Source organism: Dermacentor andersoni, chromosome 4 (genome assembly GCF_023375885.2).
Source record: "Dermacentor andersoni chromosome 4, qqDerAnde1_hic_scaffold, whole genome shotgun sequence".
NCBI classification, from domain to species: domain Eukaryota; kingdom Metazoa; phylum Arthropoda; class Arachnida; order Ixodida; family Ixodidae; genus Dermacentor; species Dermacentor andersoni.
Genome location: NC_092817.1, coordinates 32,274,008 through 32,296,011, shown reverse-complemented (window position 1 = coordinate 32,296,011; position 22,004 = coordinate 32,274,008). Strand labels below are relative to the sequence as shown.

At 41.6% G+C, this 22,004-nt stretch overlaps 1 protein-coding gene across 1 annotated transcript in view; it reads left to right on the top strand.

Annotated features, from left to right (window-relative positions):
- Nucleotides 1-22,004, top strand: part of LOC126536868 (C2 domain-containing protein 5) — a 68,726-nt gene that overhangs the window by 37,888 nt on the left and 8,834 nt on the right. Inside the window, exons 19-25 of the mRNA XM_050183893.3 lie at nt 2,229-2,282; nt 6,006-6,080; nt 6,776-6,850; nt 10,650-10,766; nt 16,141-16,257; nt 18,391-18,477; nt 19,217-19,306. Of these exons, the coding sequence (XP_050039850.1) occupies nt 2,229-2,282; nt 6,006-6,080; nt 6,776-6,850; nt 10,650-10,766; nt 16,141-16,257; nt 18,391-18,477; nt 19,217-19,306 (615 nt within the window). The remainder of the gene's footprint in view (nt 1-2,228; nt 2,283-6,005; nt 6,081-6,775; nt 6,851-10,649; nt 10,767-16,140; nt 16,258-18,390; nt 18,478-19,216; nt 19,307-22,004) is intronic.

Genomic DNA, 22,004 nt, shown 5'->3' with positions numbered 1-22,004 from the left:
AAGCATATTTTTCTTATGTCTATACCTCTAAATGAGTACTATGACTTTTCAGTTTTTATTGTGATATTGCTACGGAACAGCCGCCACAGTGTGGCTGCACTGAGGAGGAAGAAGACGACGTGGGCCCGCTTGATATAGCATCGCCATTTTGGCCTTCCGTTAGCTTCTCTGTAAATAAATTGTATATAGCATTGGGCTTCAGCCACACGTAACATTAATTTGGTGGAGGTGGACGTTCCCCATACCCGTCATGGAGCTTCGCAGCGGTCGCAACGGCGACAGTGCAATTTCGGCTCCTGATGGCGGCACTTCATCTACACAACCGTCTCTGCCTGCAGCTTCGACCTACGTCGCCGTTTCCCCCCCTCGGGATTCTGGTGTTTTCAACGGAGTCGGCAGTCCTGATGTTGACGACTGGCTCCGCTTATACGAACGTGTCAGCACCAGTCACAGGTGGGATCCGACTATTATGCTTGCGAACGTTCTTTTCTACCTCGACGGAGCTCCACTTGCATGGTTCTAGACTCGCGAAGAGGAGATCTTGAGCTGGGATCTCTTCAAAAAGAAGCTCCGCGACCTTTTTGGCAATCCGTTCGGTCGCCAAGTCAATGCCAAGAAAGCCCTTGCCACACGTGTACAGACGTTGACCGAGTCCTACGTGTCGTACATTCTCGACGTCTTGACCCTTTGTGCCAAGGCTGACCTGACCATGTCTGAGGACGATAAGGTTAATCACGTCCTCAAAGGAATAGCTGACGACGCCTTCAGTTTACTGGTGTTTACGAACATCACCAGCATCGATACTATCCTCAAGGAGTGCCGCCGTCTTGAGCATGCTAAAAGCCGCCGGGTATCCCAGTACGTACATCATGCGACTTCCCAACACAGCTGCTACGTCATCCTGTGACGACCTCTTCCACCAGCCGTCGCGATGTGACAACTTGACCCGCATCATTCGTCGTGAGGTTGAAGCGGCACAACCGGCGGCCCTTCACGTAACAATATTTTCTGTAAGAGATGTGTAAAAAACCAAATGTAGCATGCTGTTCATTGTGGAAGATTTGCCATGGTAAAATTTTGTACCTGATGATAAAATGTTTTTTTCAGATTTGGTGTGCATGAATGTTATAAAAAACAAATAAAACTTCACACATACTATTATTTCTTTCTAACAAATTCATGTGCACATTCCCAAGGGCACCAGCATTTTGATCCGTGGCACTAGTGTTTTTATCCATGGCACAACCTTCCTTGTCAGTCTGTAGCTTTCTAAATTGCGTGAAATTTAAAACACAGAAAAAGAAGTTGTTTAGAAATGCCTTCGAACAAATTTTCAAATTGAGGAAAGTTACATTTGTGGGGGTGGGTTGGATATAAAGAATTTGGCATTTTATGCAGAGTTTGTGAACTTTCATGCCTGGGCTATTATATACAAGTGCTGCAGACAATACAGAATGAGGCACTAGGTGTGCACAAAAACGTCAGGTCTTATGGGATGGTGTGTTCAGTACAGACTACCTGGAAAAAACACAATGAAACAGTTGAAAAAAAAATTTTTTTTTTGTTCAGGGCTACAAAATGCTTAAGCATAATCTTTAGGGAGCATGAATTTTTGATCATGTAATATTCAGTCATGTTGTGGATTATATCCTACTTTCCTTTGCCCTTGCCCCATTATTGGCTGGCTTCCCTGCTTTCGTATGGTGTGCCTGTGGCGTTAAGGGTAATGAGCTAGGCTAGCATATTGGTGTTGAGGGGATGCAGAACGATAAAAGATGCAGACAGTGACAGCAGTTGTTCTGTTCTTTCTGTCCCTGTTGGCATCTTTGACTGGAAGGCTACAATCTTTCGCTCCGCAGCAGACCTTCTGCATCAGTTTGCTTCTTGTTTACACTTCCTTTGACAATTTTAACATGTTAATTAAAATAGACAGAGCCAGCCTTCGTGTACTAAAGAAACTGGTAGCTATGCTGCGACATCTAATCGGGCTGACAGTTTATGGCTTTTTTTTTTTATGTGCAGCCGGCCACATTGCGGCTGACTTTGAATGTGGACGCTCTCTTCAATTTGTAGAGAAGAAAGTTAAGCTTGTATGCCTCTTAATGCCCTAACTAATGCCTGAAGGCACATTTTAGAATATTTTATGCATGTGAAAATTGGGCCTCAAACATATACAAGATGGCAGTTGATACAAATTTAAATCTTCCTGTTCTTGTTTTACTTTGCAGAGCCTTCCATTCCTTGAGATTGAATTGCATCGTCAAATACAGACTAAGCTTAAGGTAAGCATTGCCTTTCAGTAACGTGGTACTCATATCATTGAACTTTTTCTACACTTGCTTTTCTATTGCCATAACTGATATTAACTGCATTCTGAGCCTTGAAGCTGGACGGTGTCCGTCTGAAGTTTAACTGCATCCCCAACCTCTGTAGCAGGATGGAGAGTGGTGTTCCTCGGTGTCCCATCATTTTTTAGCTGAGCCATTTGTGCTTTACTGGACCCCTCACATTAAGTGCCAAGTGAAATCTTGTCTCTATTCATTTTAAGGCTGGCTTTGGCAGACCAGGCCTTTGTGATGTTTTTGTATTGAAGGGAACACTAATTTTATTTGTGGCAAGTGGTTACAGATACATCACTTATGATGGAAGCATGTGGCCAGGATCGGCCAATGAAACAATAGTTTCCTACAATAATTGCTAGAGGGAACCTTGGTGCTATTGTCTGTGGGAGCTGTAAGCATGGCACTTCAGCCCTCGTGGAAATGATAGTAGTACATGAATTTGCCTAAACTTCGTCCTTCTGCCTTTAAATGGCTTTCTAACTTTGCAAACCAATCATTTTCAACAATGTACTGTGTTATAAATAAATAAATAAATTTATCCGACAGCTGTATTCCAACAGATGATACCTAGCAGAGGAGCCCGATAGAGAAACAATTATGCCATGTACATACATGTACGTTGACAAGTGGCAAGGACCCTAAAGAATTTCCCACGGACAAGCCATGCAGCACATTTCGATTTGGTCACCTCAACAGGCACAACCACTGCAATTAGTAACAATTATGCATGTTCGCAGAGTCTTATTGTGTTCTTCATTTACAAAAGTATAAATTGGCCTACGGGCAAGCCATGCAGCGCATTGAGACACTTGGCGCATTACGATTTGGCCATCTTGGCAGGCAGAACTGCTGCACCTAGTAGTGATTATGCATGTTCACAGTCCTATTGCCTTCTGCATTTACATAAGTATAAATTACTTCGAAATTTAGGCCAATCAAGGCAGATAAAGCAAAGTAAACAAGCACAAGAACGTCTGATGCCACAAGCACGAAGATTAGACAAAGTCATGTACTGTCATTTCCATAGTAGCTTAGTGATCGCTGTACCAGAGTTCCCTCTATTAATTTTGTAGGAAACCATGAATGAACCTTGAGGCAGCGGGTCAAACGTGGTGCTAGTGCTTGTGCTTGACCTGGAGTTATTCCTTGTATTCTTGTGCACTGTGCAGACGATGGTTACGCCACTACAGTACAAAATACAGAATTAAAACAAAACATAAGTATTTATTATTATTAATGTTACATCTGCAGGGCACTTTCCCAAACCTATCTGAGAAGCATACGTAGCGTCTAGGGAAAATGAGATCCTAGACACTATACCATGCTTTGCTGGGAGGCTTTGGGGCTTCACCAAAGCCTGAAAGGCTTTGCCAGAGTGAGGGACTTTGAAACCAAAAGTATCTTATAGTGTGCACCTGTACATAGTCTATGCAGCATAAATATTCAATGTTTAGGCATGTATAGTCCCTGGACTGTAGTCCTGAAAGTACCATACTTATTTGAATATAATTCAAAGTTCTTTCCTAGAATTCTTAGCCTCTAACTCACCTCCTACCTTATATGCGAATTTTTCTTTTAAGTATGGCTTCATGGCATCGCGGTGCATGCTGCCGTGAAGCTGCACCTTAAGGCAAAATTTGCATATACAGTGCACTTTGTATGTTGAAGCTCCCTACCCCTCTATTTTATGGTTGCAATTTTGTGTTTTGGCTGTACTAGTAATTAGGTGTTTCGAGCAATCCGTGCTGAGTCTGAATAATCTGTCTGCTACTCTATATTATTTTGTATTGGGGTGCATAATATCTTAGGTACCTCAGCTGAAAAGCAGCCTTGCCTTATAATTGCGTCCGCCTTATAATCGAATTAATAAGGTATGCTACTTGTTGCTCAGTCTGCTTGTATCATACTCTTGTGGGGGCAGTACATTTGGAGGGACAACAATCGAACTTCTAAAACGAGAATCTTGGAAGGAGTAGTTTGGTGGGGCAATGAAGACAGGAAGGCTGCTAGAACAATACAGTACCTTGCATGGAGGGCAAAGGTGGCTGTAACCTTTTTTGCAGGCTTGTGTGGGGTACTTGAAAACGTGTGTAAAAATTGTTACCCACTTAAACATGTGCAAATATGCGACAGAACAACTGCAACAGAAAAAAAATAGGGAAGAAAGAAAGGAAAGAAACAAGTTCACAAAAGCTGGCTTTGTCATTATAAGACTCCTTGTGCAGATCTGGTGATTTTTTCAAAGGCGATCCCAACACCATGCTGGGTACCTCTACATGTCAAGAGATTTATTACGTAGTTCTTTTTGTTGGGGCACACTGAAAGGCCAACTGCAACGAAATTTCACTTTTGCTATATTGATAACAAATGAGTAGTATATGTACTACTGAAGCAATCTTGGCCAGCTGCAGGGGGAATAATTGTCTAATTTTCTTATTAGCAACATTTTAATAGTGCCTAAGCAGATGAAGCATGTACCTGGTGGTTAGTGGATGTGTCATAAGGCCCAGCACATCATGTCCAAGATTTTTCAGCGTGCTTAGGGCAGCTGCAGGCAGTGCTTAATCTCGGGGTTCATACGGAAGAGTCGCACAATTTGAATCACGTGTCACTTCTGGCAAGTGGTAATGGTGCCATTTTACAGCATAAGCTTTTATGGGCTCACTCCGATAGCCGTTTCTGGTGGCGATATCTGCCAGTGTCCATAGCAGCTATCGTCTATTGTAAGAAAAGAAAATTTGTGAGTCCCAACCAAAATCAAACTCGAGTACCCAGCGTGTCAGTCGATTATCTTACAACTCAGCCACATGAGCGCTTGCAAGCGGATTTGAAAGGGGCCTTTTAGAGGCTTCCTATAGTGTGAGGTGTCACCTGTGCAGCTATGCAGTTGTAGGCACAAGTTGCAGTTGCATACTATAGCACCAGGTGTCACGCCCTGTCAACTCCACACACTGACTGCACGGCCCGGCTAGCACAGGTGCTTTCATAGCCTCGATAGCACTGTGCAGACTGCCATGACTCTTCGATGCACGTAATAGTGCCTCCTCGTTAAGTGCAGATTGCTGCTGAAGAAGCAAATTGTAGAGCTACTCGCGCGGCTGCATTTACAATGAACTACGAGGAGGCAGCTCCTGCAGCTTACACTGCGACTGTGCTGCGTATTTTGCGCGGAGGCTGTTCTGTGTCTACACTATCTGAATGCTTTTTACATGGTCCAATATTTCGTTGAAGTTGGCCTTGAATGCTGATAATAGTTGAAGCATACTGTCGAAGGGTAGTGTTGTAACATGGGGCATATGGGACATTTTGCAGCTAGAGCAAATGTGTCAGGCACTGTAGAGGTTACTAGGAAGGCTGTTGAAGGTGCAGAGGCCCTACTAGGAAAGTAATTGGAAAGTTGTTGTAAATGAAGGGAGTCAAGAGGTAAGCAGAAGGCTACCAAGGGCATCAGAAGGGAGTGTTGTGGCAAGGCACACTGTTTTAACAAGCTCTTAACTGTTGCACATTCATTCTGTTGTGCAATAGTGCAATGAAGCTGCATATTATTGAGGAGCATGTTAAGACCTGTTGTAATTGCAGCTTTGATGTGTTAGTTGCGCTTAATAACCTAATGATCACTTAGTAACTTAATGATAATTCAAATTGTTATCTGCTCCCTGACAGCTCAAGAACCTGAATGCCATTTTTGGCTTGAAAGTGCAAGTTGCCATTGGAGAACGCCTTATTGCTGGAATAGCTGTGAGTATTGTGACTTACCTTGTGTACATCATATTTACACATTATGTTGTGCATATCCTGTTCTTATCCAGCTTATAAGATGGGAAGCTTTCATCTTAATGCTGTCGCGTCATAATGTGTTGTATGAGAAAATAAGTTGTGTTGTGGTTGCCATCACATATCAATGTGCACAGTGTCAGTGGAGGAGCTTAGTGGTATGGTAACCGTGGGCTCACTGATATGCTTTCTTTTGATGTTGCATGCTAACACTAGTTTTATTCTGGTATCTTGCAGCCAGTGAGCGATGTATATTTTACGTAAAAGAATTTGAAATACACTTGCTTATAGCTCCTGTGTAGGCAGGACATTAAAAATGTAGCAGTGGACAGCTCTCTTTGTGCACTAAAATTTGGTCTATTTCTTGTGAACCACCTTTCAGTACTTAATTATGTACTGTGGTGTAATTAAGACACAGAAGGCAGTCAACTGGAGTATTAACAGCAGCAGAATGGATGCTGAGGTTTCTAAACAGTAAGAAGACCCAGCATTTTTGTTTCTAGTTGTTTCATTGTATTTATTCTTCATTGTGTATGGGGTGCCTTTACAAGTTTCACATGATATTTGCATGTTCTTGTATTTTCAGGCATGCATGTCATTGCCTTCTTTTACTCTCTTTTTGGTATGCTACTATGATAAACTCAGTACCCATTTTTCAGACTGGAACTGGTGCATGCCTCACAGCGATACCACTGCCTTCTTTACCCATTCCAAACCTACGTAGTCGTCGTCAGGTATGCCATTTTTTTTAAAATCTGGCCTACTTGCTCAACTGAAACCTGTGCAAGTGATTGCTTACAGCTGTCTGCATTGGACAGCTACTTCAGAACACAAAATCTTTTGTAATGTTTCAAACTGTCAGACACAATGATTCAGCAGTTTGTTGAGCCAAATGCAGTGAGAGTGCAGACACCAACTGCTATGCCATGAGTGTTTTGGTACTCATAGCCTCTTGAGAGAATAAGTTTATAGGAATAAAATGATGAGTATAGCATGTACTGCCATCAGTGTCCCGTGTCATGAACCACTTCTTGGAAGAAGCTGAGGTTTCTTATGGCAAAATGAAATGTTGGCGATAGCTAAGCTTAGTCAATCCTTGTTTTCTTTCTTTTACTGTTGAAGTTGATATTTGTGCTAAAGTCGTCCACAACAACCGAGGCTTAGAAATTGTTTTACTCTAGTAAAGCAGTGCATACGCATTATTTCCTCACATATTGTGTTTTGCTGTTATGGAGGTTGTGTATGGGTTAGGGTTGGAGGAATACTGCATAGACTTATATGTAAGGGCCACACCCCCGACTTGGCAGCCCAAAATTTTAAAAAGAAAAAGGATTTCAAATGGAGACGCAATCGTGTTCAGTGCCCTGATGCTGCGCGGACGCATTGGAGAATTTTTGCATGCTTGCATACTTCCGCATGCCACTGCTAGGGTGAGATCTGAGTGTTGACCTCTGATGCAGTAATACATCCGTGGATCTGAGGTATGCACAAGTCGCCAGCTAAGCCGGCACCATTTTGACCAATAGGTTCGGTCCCCTGCGAGGGCTGCACCTCGTGAAAATTGTGAAAAAAAAAGAAAAGATAGCTGTGGCCCTCACATGAGTCTATACAGTATTTGAAGTTTTCGTAGATTTAATCAAATGTTATGCTATTCGCTATTCGCTTCGAATGGAATTTCATTTCTTGGAAATTTCAAGTAAATGGAACAAACAAATATCAATTTGAAAATGTATGGTCAGTTTCGGTTTCGATGAGCAAGTCAGATTGCCATTGACATGGCTCGTAACTATAGTGAACTAGAAGGGGGTAGTGGGGTCAGGGAGAGCCCGCGGGTGTGGCATCTCACGTCGTCGCCGCCAGATGGCGCCACTAGATCATGGGCTGTACGGAACGCAAAACTCGTGAGCATTTTCAATGTAGAGAAAGCTGTGTGCGCTTGGTGTCGCGCCGAAAAAAGAAAGCGCGCAGCTCCGTAACATGTTTTCTGAAAACTTCCTCTGAAATAAGACAAGGCGCAGAGAAAGGTAGAAAGGCGGACGTTCTTCAAGCTTGCGTGAAAATAAAGCCGACCCAACGAGTGCAGACTAACGGCCGCACGACGATGCGACTGATTTCTAAACTAAAAGCTCGCGAACACCGTAGAAGAGGTAAATATGTGAATGGGTAAATTGCTTAATTCATTTGCCATTAACAATTTTTATACAGGCCAGTAGCCAATCACATTCACAAGTTCAAGTGAGCCAAACAATTGCAGCGCGTGTACTAACACATTCGGAACAGAGGCCAGATATGATGAGGTTTTATTCCTTTAAGTGCGATTTTGTTTATGAAAGCATATATCCACTGAAAGCTAGGGAGTTAATCCTATGGTGATGCCACTATTATGCGGTCGTAGTGGTTACCAGGGATAGCGAAATTTCGTAACAGCAAAATAAAGAGAACTCGTGGTGGCCAAATTGTTTTTAGCCACCACGAGTTCTCTTTATTTTGCTTTTTTGGTACAAAAGATGGGCAGCTACTCCTTTCCCAGAGTGCATGGCTGCTACGAGAGAGGCACTATGAGGAACGGCTGATCTTCGCGTGCAATTTATTTTTACGCCATTCCTGTCACGATTGGTTGATCCCTTTTACATAGAAGTGCAGCCTGCTCAGCACATAGAACTTGGTCAACTCTGTTGTGAGTGCATCTGAGTGCTGGCTGCAGCCTAAGGCATAGCCGAAGTTCTTCTTGACTAGCAACATTACATCCACTATGCTGTCACTGCAGAGTTTCTCTCGGCTGAAGAACACAGTGAAGATGTCCTCCAACTTCTTCACTGCCCTGAAAAGCTCCAGCGAAGGATATAACAACCCTCCCTTGTCGCATGTCACAGTGAACTCAGAGTTTCTGCTTTCCGTATTGGGGGTTTCCAAAAGAAAGGCCTTGCAAGGCATGCAGTCATAACACTTCAGAAACTTTCGAGCAACATACCCTGCCATGTAATGTATTAGACGGTCGTCGCTTTTCTGCTCCACCAACTCTCTGTGCTCAGCATGCAGGAATACTACGAAGCACGCGCTCGGCTGAAGCTAGGTTTCCTTCCTCAATGAGATGGTCGATTGCAACAGCCCTGGCTCATTGAACTGGAGCATCTTGCGCACTCAGGAGAGAACTCATTACTCCACTATCTCCATTAAGGTCAGCATTGCCTGAGCGTACTATTTTTGCAAGGTTATAAAAGGATAGGCAATTAACGACAATTAGAAACTGCATTGGTGATGGGTCGTCATTAAACCCACATGATTGCCTGACATACCGAAAAAGTTTTCCAGCGAATCCTGGCTTAACCTGGATGTCAAAACATACCTAAATCCCTGGCTGACAAGATAATCCAGCAGTAATAATGTGCTGGATATCGTCACCCTTAGGCCATCTGCAGTTGAATCGCTTAAAAATCCACCTACTCTTTTAGCATGTTTCGCGTACAAACCACACATGTTTCGTTGAGTTTCTTGTCTTGGCGGGGCACGTTGCGTTCCCAAATTCGCCGTGTTTATTCATCTTTCGGCGCGGTGAACAACGACAGCTGCTTTCCTTTTTTCCACTTATATCCTGTTTCACAGCCGGGAGCGAAGCAGTGTCGTTGCCGTTGACGTTTCGACCTTCCTGCTTCTAACGTGTTCGGCCGACTGCGCGCAAAACAGACTCAAACGGTAGGTTGAAACACCAAAAAACAGTCAACGTCGTGAATCAAGCCCGCACGAACAAGTGCGCGAAGCTCTTTATTCTATGGCGAAGCAGCGGAGGGAGCCAGCCCATGTGACTACAGCGCCGCCACCGAAATCCGCGTCCCGTTCGCACTCGCCGCCTCGCTGCAATGCATAGGGCGCTCCGGCTCCTGAGCCCACTACCCCCTTCTAGAACACCATACTCGTAACTAAGACAAGGCAAAAACAAAGCCACCACTGTGCCACCATGCTGCCAACCGATTTTTTAATTATTAAAGTTCCAGATTTAGTATGGTATCTAATTTTCCTGATATCATTCGGGGACAAAATGAGCAGCATGCACTTTTTTTAAACTTTTCCACTGCAGAACTGTTTTATAGAATATTTAGACATTTTATTAACCATTATTTACCTTCAGATGCAACACACAGGTGGCAGCAAACTTGGAACAGAACTTTTACAAGCAACATGTTATGTTTAAGTTAGTTTTTCAGTGACATTGTTTTTGCTGATTTTGCCTGCTTCAGCAACTTCTGTGTACAGCATTTGTTGAAGGAAGGTACTAGCTTTTTAATCCTTTTACCTTCAGAAGACTCCTAACAGAAAGTTCGGAGACTGATGAGTGAAGCTTTCTTAAACCAAATTTACTTTTCGTAAAGGTTGACGCAACTCTTGTAAAATTTTAAAGCGAGCCAAAATTAATAAAATTTATGAAATATTCAGGCTTGTTGGCAGCTGTGGTGCAAGTGATGCTTTTTCTTTACTTATGCTTTATGGCCTGTGTTTGTATTTTCATACCTGTTTATTCATTACAAATGCCCATAGGATCAAACAGCATTGAAGCAGAACGGAAAATCCACGGGTGACTCCGATACCAGTGATGATGAGCGGGTCACTTGTGACAAAAGCCAACAAGCAAAATACGATGCTTGTGTTGTGGAGGTGCGGCCTTCCTGTTCATCATCATCTTTCGCCTTAGTATTGCAGAAGTCCCGAAGGCTTTCTTTTTTGTTGTCTGCACATACCAATCACAGAATAGTTGTCATAACAAATTACAGCCATGTTGAACATTGTTGTGATACACAGTAAACATGCACATACACATCTACTGAGGGCAAAGTTTTCAATAAAACAAATTTGTCCAGAAAGCTCAGTCATTGTTTCATGCTTCATGCTGATCTTGGTCCATCAAAGTAATAGCTAGGCACAAAGTTTGCCAAATATTGATGAATGCCTCTTTATAAAGACTGTCAAAGCAATTTTAAGTACATATTTTGTACATTTTCCATGGCTAATGCCATGAAGTTTCCACTGTTTCTAAAGAGACACTTTACAACTGTGGCAGATGTACTTCAGCGTGCAAGCTGTTTTATTCTGACTGTGTAGCAGCATTTAGTTTGCGTAACCTGTCTTGTTTTTCCATTTAGAGCTGTTATAAATTTTGCTTTAACCTTTTGAGTTAAGAGGCAGAAGGTAGGTGAAGCTTTATTGAGCTTTTGAATAGTTAATAAAAGAGGTGAAGAGGAACCAAAATAGACATGAAAGCCAAAATGTCTTGTACTGTTTTAAGCGGAGTATGAAAACTTTATTCAATGGCATGAAATAAGTACAGTTAATGTTGGTCAATTTTTCTTTCTTTTCACAAAGACTTGCCATATGGCAAAACTCATTACACGCATGATATATGGCCTTTGTTGTGTATGAATTAGGGGTGTGCAAATAATCTAAGTTTAAAATACAAATCAAATAGTCCATTCTGTTCGATTTGTATTCGATCAAAGAATTCACCATATGAAGTTCAAATATTAATTTCTTTTGAACTTTATAAAGGATATAAATACTTATTGGAGTCCCGAGAATCGCAGAACAATGGATGTTAAGATTGTTTCGAGTGATTCACTGAAGGATAGATGTGGTTGTTGTGCAGGGGAATTATTTCTTCAGTGAGTGCACTGGGTAGATATCTTTTGCTTGGTAATTTCCAGTCATTCAATAAGACTGGCTTGCTTTTAGACAGCCTATGTATGAATTTGTACAGATTTATTATTTGGCTAGTCTTACTATGTTTGCATCCCTTGAAACGGTTTTGATGATTTTGTACAAATGTACTGAGTCGTTAGGGTAGGTCCTTCTGATCATTAAGTAACGCATTTAGGTGCTCCATGTAAGGCAACATGCGAGCAGAGTGGCTGCAGCATACGGTATCCAATCGGTGCCAGCATCTGTGCGCTTGCGGCAGTCACTCATGCCAGAGGATTACTACCACAATAGTTTTAGAGTGACCGCTATTCAGGCATGGCAAACTTTTCTTCTTCTGGCACGTCGCTGGTTTTAGACATGAGCCAGTAGTGGGGTGCGGATTAAGAGAGGAGAAAGAGGAGTTAGAAAATGATAGAGTAGGTCAACTGAAGGGACATATGAGTAAACCCCTGTGCTCTTAACTGTGCTTGGTGGTTCCACAGTTACTGATCACGTCCTGGTCACTAGGAACTGTGGAACCACCAAGCACAGTTAAGAGCATAGGGGTTTATTTGTACATCCCTTCACAGATCAACGCATGTGCAAGCGGACTTGGCTACTGGGAGTTTTACCAGATGAGTGGAGGCGCAAACGTGAATGGCCTGCACGGTGCAGCCACCTGACGGCACAGAGCTCAACCAGACAAATGTAGAGCTAATATAGCAGTAACCAAGTGTATTCTACTTTGCTGCTGGTGCAAATTTTCAGCAGGAGTGCAATAATGAACACGTCTTTTTAAATGTTTAAAATCTTTTACACTTGGTTACAGCAATATTGATCGATTGAGAATCTTAACCGACAAAGTGTAAGAGTGGGACTGAAAATTTATATCAAAAAGACAAAAGATAATGTTCAATAGCCTGGCAAGGGAACAGGAATTCAGGATTGCCAGTCAGCCTCTAGAGTCTGTACAGGAGTATGTTTATCTAGGTCAATTACTGACAGAGGACCCTGATCATAAGAAGAAAACTTACAGAAGAATAAAAATGGGTTGGAAGGTATATGGCAAGCATTAGAGGTCCTGATCCTGACTGACTGGGAGTTTACCACTGTCTTTGAAAAGAAAAGTGTACAATCATCGCATTCTAATTCTATTAGTGTTAACATACGGGGCAGAAACTTGGAGGTCGATATAGAAGCTCAAGAACAAGTTAAGGACCGTGCAAAGAGTGATGGAACGAAAAATGTTAGGCATAATGCTAAGTGACAGGAGGAGTGTGGTGTGGATCAGAGAGCAAATGGGGATAGCTGACATTAAGAGAGAAAAATAGAACTGGGCAGGCCATTTAATGCATAGGGTAGAGAACCGGTGGACCATTAGAGTTATACTGGGTTCCAAGGGAAGTGAAGCGCAGTCGAGGACAGCAGAAAACTAGGTGGGGTGAGGAAATTAGGAAATTTGCATGCGCAAGTTGGAATTGGCTAGTGCAGGACAGGGGTAATTGGAGATGGCAGGGAGAGGCCTTCATCCTGCAGTGGACTTACAAGTAGGCTGATGATGGTGATGACGATTATTATTAGAGCAATATTGCCACCTGCAGTAGTGGGCACAGCGCACGAGAAGAGGCAGGCGAGCACAAGAAAGAAGCATGCGCGCTACCCACACCACTCGGTAGCCGGGTCCCACCGATGTGTTTTTCAGGAGCCAGCTGCTCTTAATAAATGCTGCCAGTTACTTTTCACTATATGTGACCATATTAGCTCTGTGTTAGGCTTGTTAAGCCCTGCGCCACCAGGTGGCTGCACCGTGTAGGCCACTCGGGCTGCTCGCGTTTATGCTGAAGCCCCTTCATCAAAACAGTGATAGTATGGAGGAGCATTAGTTTACGCCTCCACCCATACGTCTAAACGCCCTGTTTGCTTGTGATTACTGAAATACGGGACACTCTCGGCAATGCAGTAGAATGCTGGCAGCGCACGCTGCTTGGATAGCTCTTGCTGGGGATCGATGGCCAGGCCGCTAGCGGAGATGTTGGAGAGGCTTCGCATGCTAGCTCCAAGACACCAGAAGTAGACGACATGACCTCACACAGACATGACCTCACATCATGTGAGGTCATGCCATGTAAGCTCCGCCAGTGAAGGCGGAGCTTAGCCCTGCTCATTCGGTGAACAAGTGGCGAAAAAGCATGGCTAGGGAGGAGGGTAACTTGTCATCATCCGTAGCTTTCTTAATATCAGATGCTTCACTTAAATTGTGGCATGAATGTTTTACAGTAGCTGTACCCTACCCGTCTACAAGATTTGTCCAAACCGTTTCAGGGACCCTTTAAAAACTGTGTGGTGATGTAATATCATACTTTTCTGCTTCAGCATATACAACACTGTATGTGCATCTTGCAATAAGTTGTTCCCGTGATTCATTGCTGTCATTGCCGTGGTGCCCTAGATGATTGAAAGCAGTTATTTGTCATTTGCAAGCTCCTCTGTTATTTAAGCGTCCAATTGTGAACAGTATTACATGCATGTGTCAATGTATATAGGCTTGATTTTTTTTTTACCAAATGAACTCTGCGCAAGCTTCATATTTGATATCTCTTCATAAATGAGAAAATATTCTATATTCGATCCAATATTCGGGGCTTGTTTACCTTGAATTTTCATATTCAATTCGATTAGAAAGTTTAACGCTTTGCACACCCTTATTATGAATTCAGGTAGTGTTTATTGGTATGTACTTTGGTGGAATACCATAACAGCGTGTCCTAAAGCTGGCCGTTATTGCTGGGTACATGATAACAGTCAGTTTTAAGGCAAGCTCTTACAGGATCCGTCTTAAACATGGCTGTGTAATCTCACCTATCTGTAGACATCATGGTGTGAGCAAAAGGGACTTCATGCTTTAGACCAGGATTGAAGCCTTTATGTTAATTACATTCAGCAACTGAGCCGTCAGAAATTCCTGACTACATGGACCAGTGCTGTGTTCTGAGCGTGTCGGGAATGTGAGGCAGCAGTAATGATTCCAGCATATAGTTATAGATGTGCAATTGAGAACATAAAATTTAATCATTTCTGCATAATTCTGTAAATGTGAAGAAGCCATAGGAATCTCTACCATGGCTTTTTGACATTGACCTTCGGGCTAACAACTGAAAGGATGAAATAGCCAGTATATTCGCATTATTGCCATTGTTGCTTTAGAATATCAAGATATCTTCATTACTGAACAAAACCCTGAAGTCTGAAGTGGACAAAGCGTGAGGGTATAGTGACCTGCTATTTGTTTGGTGGCATTATGAAAAAGAATTGTGATGACGGCCGAATGAGTGATGTTGCCAACAAGCTAACAGTGCAAAAGACTAAAATCCTCGATAAATGATTCCAGCTCACAACACATTATGCGAAGCTATTGCAATTGCAGTTAGTGTTTGAGGGCTGTTGTTCATGCCTAAGCTTTCCATGCTTAACCCTTTCACGTGCTATGTACACAATTGTGTATGTCAAGTTAGTGCATCTACAGCAAACTATTTCTTCAAAATAATGATATTTAAAATGTGTTGCATACATCTTGAAACTCTTCTGATTAGAATTGTGCTGCTCGTTTTAATAAAGTCTGCAAAATGTTCTAGTAAAACGAGTGGGAAGTTAGCTGCATGTTCTTGTTTGGTGCATGTTGTTGTATGTAATGGCTTCACTTCTTTCATTGTTTTTCACAGTGTGTTGCAACAAGCATAATTTTCAAGTGCCTGGATTGGTGCTTTTCGAGCCTGCTAGACATGAAATTGTTCATGTTCTCATATATAAAGTTCCTGTAGTGAGCTTTTGCATGGAGTCCACATTCTGTAAGCTTGACAAAATGTGCTAAAAAAATTAAAAATTCTTAATCTATTCTGCTGTTGTATGCTTTTTATGATTCTGAAGGTGCAATAAATGCAGTAAAGGTAAGTTTTCAATCAACATAATCAATTGGCACCTGAAAGGGTTAATCTTACCATCACTGTTTCAGTGGACACTGAGTCACATATTTTTATTTTCTCTTGCTATTTTTAGAAACCTTAGACATATCTGACTAGCAGAACAGTGTTGTAGTAGGAACATACCGGTGGAGCACTATAAGGTTATGCTAATCCGCGAATCAGTAGTTATTAATGCCTTGATTTAGCCTGTCCTTACACCTGTTTTGCAGCACAATAAGAATTGTATGTTTCCTCTCATTTTAGTCACTCTAATTTTTGCTGTACTCTTGTCTTAGCATCCTGCTTAGCCGATGTGTTCAGTTTGGCAACTCCCTAGTATGTTAATCTCGCTAGTTGCCAACTTCTAGAACATTCTCTTGCCTCTTACACATGTGCAGCTGGATGATGCTGAGGACGCTATCAGTATTCTGAGAGAGCCGCACATGCCTGAAGGATTTGCTATGTGCAACACGGAGGTTGTGCCTGGCATGGATGGCTTTAGCTGCAACCTACAAGTGAGCATTCCTACATGCCTGTTAGCCTTTTGTCATTAAGGTGGGCCTCCTGCTATGTATCTGCATCTTTCCATGACAGCAGTAAACAGCCATTGTCTCTCTTCCTGTACATTTAGTTATGCTTGAGTTATACGTGGAGCTGAAGGAATGGCACAAGCCGGCTCATTTTCGCCTAAGGACCATGCTTTGTTAGGGCTTGCCTGTCCATCATCTGCAGTACCACTTTTGTCTTGGACGCATGAAAGAACACTGGACATATGCTATCAACTGAATTTAATACATGTAAACAATTTATATATCTCACAACTTCACTTCCTTGCAACCCATGCCTACGCATACACAGCTAATCATATATAAGATGCTGAGAGTTTTAATCGGACTGCGCAACTTTAAATAAAAAATTCCTTTAGTAGTGCCATGTGTCAACCTTCCAAAAAGGCCACTTCGCATTCGCATAAGGCCGAAGTCTATGTAAAAAGTGGGGCTGTAAAAGATGGATTAGTACCAACTTGCCCAATTTGCAATACTAATAGGCTTACTTGCTTGTGAATGCTGCTCCCTTAACCCTTTTTTGACGAGTGTTGCCTACAGACAGTAAACCAGAAAAAAAAATGTTTTTCTTGTCACGTTTCAGTATTGAGTACAAAGTCTCTGGCTAAATGTTTTTGGCCAACACTGAATGACAGGCAACAAGCATCATTTGTTGATTTGGAGCAGGAACACTGTATGAGGAAGAAGTTTGGCACGTGACTCTCTGTCTGCAAGGTCAGAGGAGGCAGGCTGATGCAAGATTTCTAGCTGCACTGGTGTCACACATGTGATGTGAAGCAAATGAAACGTCCAGCTATGGTTCGCATATGATGAGAGCTGTCGATACAAATTAAATCGAAGCGTTAGGTGGCTTGAGTGAAGCCCACTTCCAGTTTCTGGCTTGGGTTTTCCCCCTACTGCTGAAAAAATTTCTTCGAAAAATTTTTCTTTTTGTTGATTATAATTATTCTTTATTTGTTTTTCACATTTAGAAAGAAAATAAACATATTTTCTGGGTACTTATATCTCTCGTCCTTAAAGGGTTAAAAGAAAATCAAAGGCAAACATTAAATTGAGCTGAACAGCAGAATGGTGCCCTGAAAATGTCTCAAGTGTCATTATTCCTGAGAACAGGGCTTTCGCAGCCAATGTAATTGTGTAAATGTAGACCAGAATTGGTACAGCCTCTGTGAAAAATATTTAATAAGAGCCTGATTACCATTTCATTTAATTGGTAGACAGTTGTATATTTATAACCGCATACATTTGGCCATGGAAAAGGAAGCACTTCGGCCAATTTGGTTGGATTTTACTGCATAATAGTTCACTCAGGCAAATTTTTTACAATACTTTGTTGGCAGCATTTGTGAGAGTGTGGCGCCCTCTCTGTGTGGCCCTCTTACTATTTGAGGGCACTTGCACGTGGCAGGGCATGATCTCCAAGATTGCTGGTGTGTGGGATTTGTGCAGAGTGTCATAAGTGCAGGTGACGTATTGTGATCTGTTTTTTTGGGGAGATCAGCTGTCTTCAAAGGGAGACGTGCTTTTTTTTCAGCACCTAGGTTATCTGTTGGTGCAGAACAAGTGCTGAGATTTTCCGCAGCTGGCATCTATCACTCTAGCTAGACTTAATATTGGTGTACCTTTGAGATATAAGGCGAGCCTAGGCTGCTTTTCAGATGAGTGCAATTGAGTCTGTAAAATTGAAATAACCATGCATATTAGATTGTCGGCTATACCAGGCTCCAGAATGTCGGTTTGACCAGCATTCTATTTGAAGTTGCTTTTGCAGCACCTTGATGTGATATATTTAGCAAAACTTGTACAACTGTAATATTTACACTGCTGAAGGCTAAATACATTGAAGTTGAACACATCTTAGACTTAGGCACCTTCTTGCATCCACTCACTTCATACTTAAGTTTCTGTGTAGTCTAAATAGCATTTTTATTGCATTTCTAAACATTTACTTTGCCTAAGAAGCATCTTTATCTGTTCCCCAGTATTGAGACTGTAATTTTTGGTGACAGGTCAGTGCATGATGCTCCTCTTGCACCAAGCTGTGACATAACTTATAATTTTTCTTCTTTCATTTGTGTGTAGCTGTTTATGCAAACATACCGAGCCAAGCTGTTTCCTGGTGTTCATCCAAGTCGAATATTGTCCCAACACTTTGACCATATTATTCAAGTAAGTATGCTGTGTGCAAACAAGGATTTTACCATGTTATTTTGTGTAGTGTGCCAACAATGAAAGCCAAAATTTAACGAATACCATTGGCATATTATGCTGTGCACTAGTTGATTTTATAACTTGCAGAGTGCTAATGCTCTAGTATGAAGGAATTTTTACTTCATTGCCGTGCACATGTACAATTAATGAACAGTAATATTAATTGGTTTTATGGAAAGCCCAACCTGTTTTTGCTATCAGAATACCTGCTTAGGCCGTCTTTTATTGAGAGTAAGAACAAGCTAAACTATATTTGTATAACATTAGACAAATTAGAACTGCACTTCTCTGATAGCAACATAACTGTGACACTGTTCTTCCTTGGGTCATACCTACCAAGGCTAACTCAATTCTCTTGCGATGATTGTAGTTATCTTATGTTGCTAATATTTGTTTGTCTCCTATTCTTGTGAAATGTGTTATGCTAGAATCAAAACTAACCTAAACTTATTGACTTCTGTCTGATAATAATATCGCACCTATCTTAAGCTGCAATGTTTCTTCCCTTCTTGTGTAGTTAGTGTTTTCTAGCTTTCTGCTTGTACAGTGTCCTGTAACATAAGCACTATACTTGGCTAGCCTGTAATTGATGAAGCTTAGGAAGAAGCTTGAGAAGTTAGTGTAATTTATTTTGATCGGTACTTCGTTATTCATGTCTCATGGTAGCATAGTGTTTAACTTTCTCTTTTCATTTCAGAGTCTTTTTGTAAAGCTTCGCAAATTGGTTCCATGTTGCTTGGCAAGCTTGAGCTTTCATATTGAGCTTCCTGACCAAGATGAACTGCAGGTGAGATTAGCCATTAGTATTTCGCACATGGCATTTTCTGCATGTCTAACCTGTTGTTTGGCACATATTGCATTGTAGCACATATTGCACACACTATTGCATTGCACAGGGTGATTACTTAGAAGTGCAGAGCTTTACCTCTTTCCCTATTGCTAGAAATATGCTTATTTGCAGTGCTTTTATGTTCTAATGTTTTATTTTAAGACGTAGCAGTCGCAATGTTTACCGTGATACATAAAAGTGTAGCCTAATGGCCTTGAATGGATGTAAAGCAGTAATAGTTGTTCAGACAGTTTTGACAATTTTTATGTGAAACCCCAAAGAAGCATCTCAAGAAACATGAAGGAAAGTAATGATTTGCCATTTTTAGTACAAATACTGAGAGTAGAAAAAATGTGAATAATGCTGTATATGCGTCTGGCTCTTAGTTCACGACTTGTAATTCCGACCACGAAAAAAAAAAAGAAAAAAAAGTTATTATGCAGATTTATTGGCATCAAAACTAGCCGTAGTGACGCCCATGTTATGCAGGAAAGCAGTGGCTTTGCAAATGTGAAATTGGAAATGTTTCTATTGTGAAGGAAACATTTGTTTTTACTCATTGCAGCAGGCACCTGGTTCATTATTTACTGCATTCTTTAGGCTCTCGAAGCAATGGTTGTTAGGTCAGGGAGCATGCAGAAGTGTCTTCATACGTGATTTTTGCATTTGATTAGCTTATCTGTGCAAGCAAGCTGGTCTAGCGTGCATTCAACTGGTGCTGGAGAACCTACTCGCTTTGTTCAGTTCCTGTATAGTACTGCACAGTACTATACAGGAACTCATTTTTTTTGCCCATCGAGTGTTGTGCAGTATTTTACAGTAATTAATAAGGGCACTTGTACAAGCGGTGTTCAAAATGTAAGAGATTAGACTGCTAGTCAAGCTTCGGTCGAAGGTCGGTCTGAAATCAACTGCGTGCTCTTGTGTGCGTGAAAACTCCACATGATAGGAAAGATATCTCGTAATAATTTGTACATCTGACGTCGAAATGTTGATAGATAAAAGCAAACCCTGAGAGGTACAATAAAATTGCACTTCATATTGGTTGAACCTAATTATCACAATAGCACCCACTCATGAACATTTACCATTGTTTCAGACATCGTTAAAACTGCATAGACATTGTACTGGAAAATTATACGGCCCGACAGAAGCATCTGTGTCTTCACTGGCGCTGTCATTTAAAAATTAGGTTGCTCAGTCGACCAAACGACATATTTTGTGTTGTTTTATTGAGGAAGTGTTAGGAGCTTTGAAGATTCAATGATAACTCCACTCAAAGTTTTATTTTTCCTCACTCCCCAGTCTGCCAAATATAGTCAAATGTAACATAGTTAAAGTTCAGTCGTTATTTCAGATGGTGCAATAGCATTGCTAGTAGCAAAAATCCAACGATAATGTTTAACAAGTAGAAAAACTGTCGATCAAATTGATTAATTTCCATAGGCCCAGTAACAAAAAAGCTAAGTGGATTAGAGTGGCACATGGCCTTGATGTGAACATATTGAATGCATAGCTGGCAGTAAAGCCCCTGGATCGTGAAAAAGTAGCGAAAGGCTTTGATCTTGCTGCTGAGCTATGCGAGTACACAGGTCATTTCAGCATGCCCCTGGTTTGGGCCAAGAGGAGCTAGTAGACGACATGCACCTTGCATGCATCATTCTCCAATCTGTGAGGAGATGTCAGTGACATGCTTTGTAAGCTTTGTGAGCTTCTCCTACGCACAAGTATGATATAGTGACTTGTTGAACGCGCAAAAATACCACGTAACCGAGACATGGCCTTTAATATGGTATGGCTTTGATATGGCGATAATAGTGTTCGCAGTAGCTGGGTTCTTCTCCGTTTGTTCATCTAAAGGGAAAGGAGCAAATTATTTTAAAAAATATTCAAAACTCTCGAATTGGCCACCTAATGTCACACAGCTGCATAATGTAACATAACTCATAGGGCATGCACAAATAAATGTATTTTCTCTTGGCACAAACCAGGAGGGACTGCCACCAGTTGTTGCTACTTTTGTCTAGCAGTGCCCTGCAGTGCCATCTTGTGATTATTGCTTGGATTATGTGTGTGCCTAGCGAGAACAGGCAGTACTGTTAGTGGGCTGTGTTGGCCTAGATCAAGGTGTGGGAGTTGCACTTTTCTACTTCATTGCTTACACTAAGAAATGTGAGTTCAGTGATAATTACAGTGCGGCTGCCTGTGTTCTTGGTGGTCAGTGGCCTTCATGCTCAGTTATGCGAGTGCCGAAAAAAAAAAAAATGAAAACAACTTTCCACAGTAGCGTACTGCTTGTTCTGTTAGATCGTGAATGAAATGGAAGTTGTTGACCTCTATAAATTTTTGCTAAGCAGAGCGTATACATGGAAATGAGTGGAAAGCACATAATCATCTGCTCTGTGGTTACATGCTTCACTAGCTCATGAGTTGGAGAAATTTTGTAAGGAGGGTGGGCATAGGGATAGTGGTTACAAACGTAAGCATACTGTAATGTTATGCAGTGCTTAATAAAACAAAATGTTGTATTAAAGAAATGTTGCTGGATAAAAAGTACCAGGGATGCTACATGTTGATAATGTACCACACATTCAAAATTTGGGATAATAACCCAATTGCTTCCCTTTAAATGACGTCCTATCCTCAGTTTTGTAAT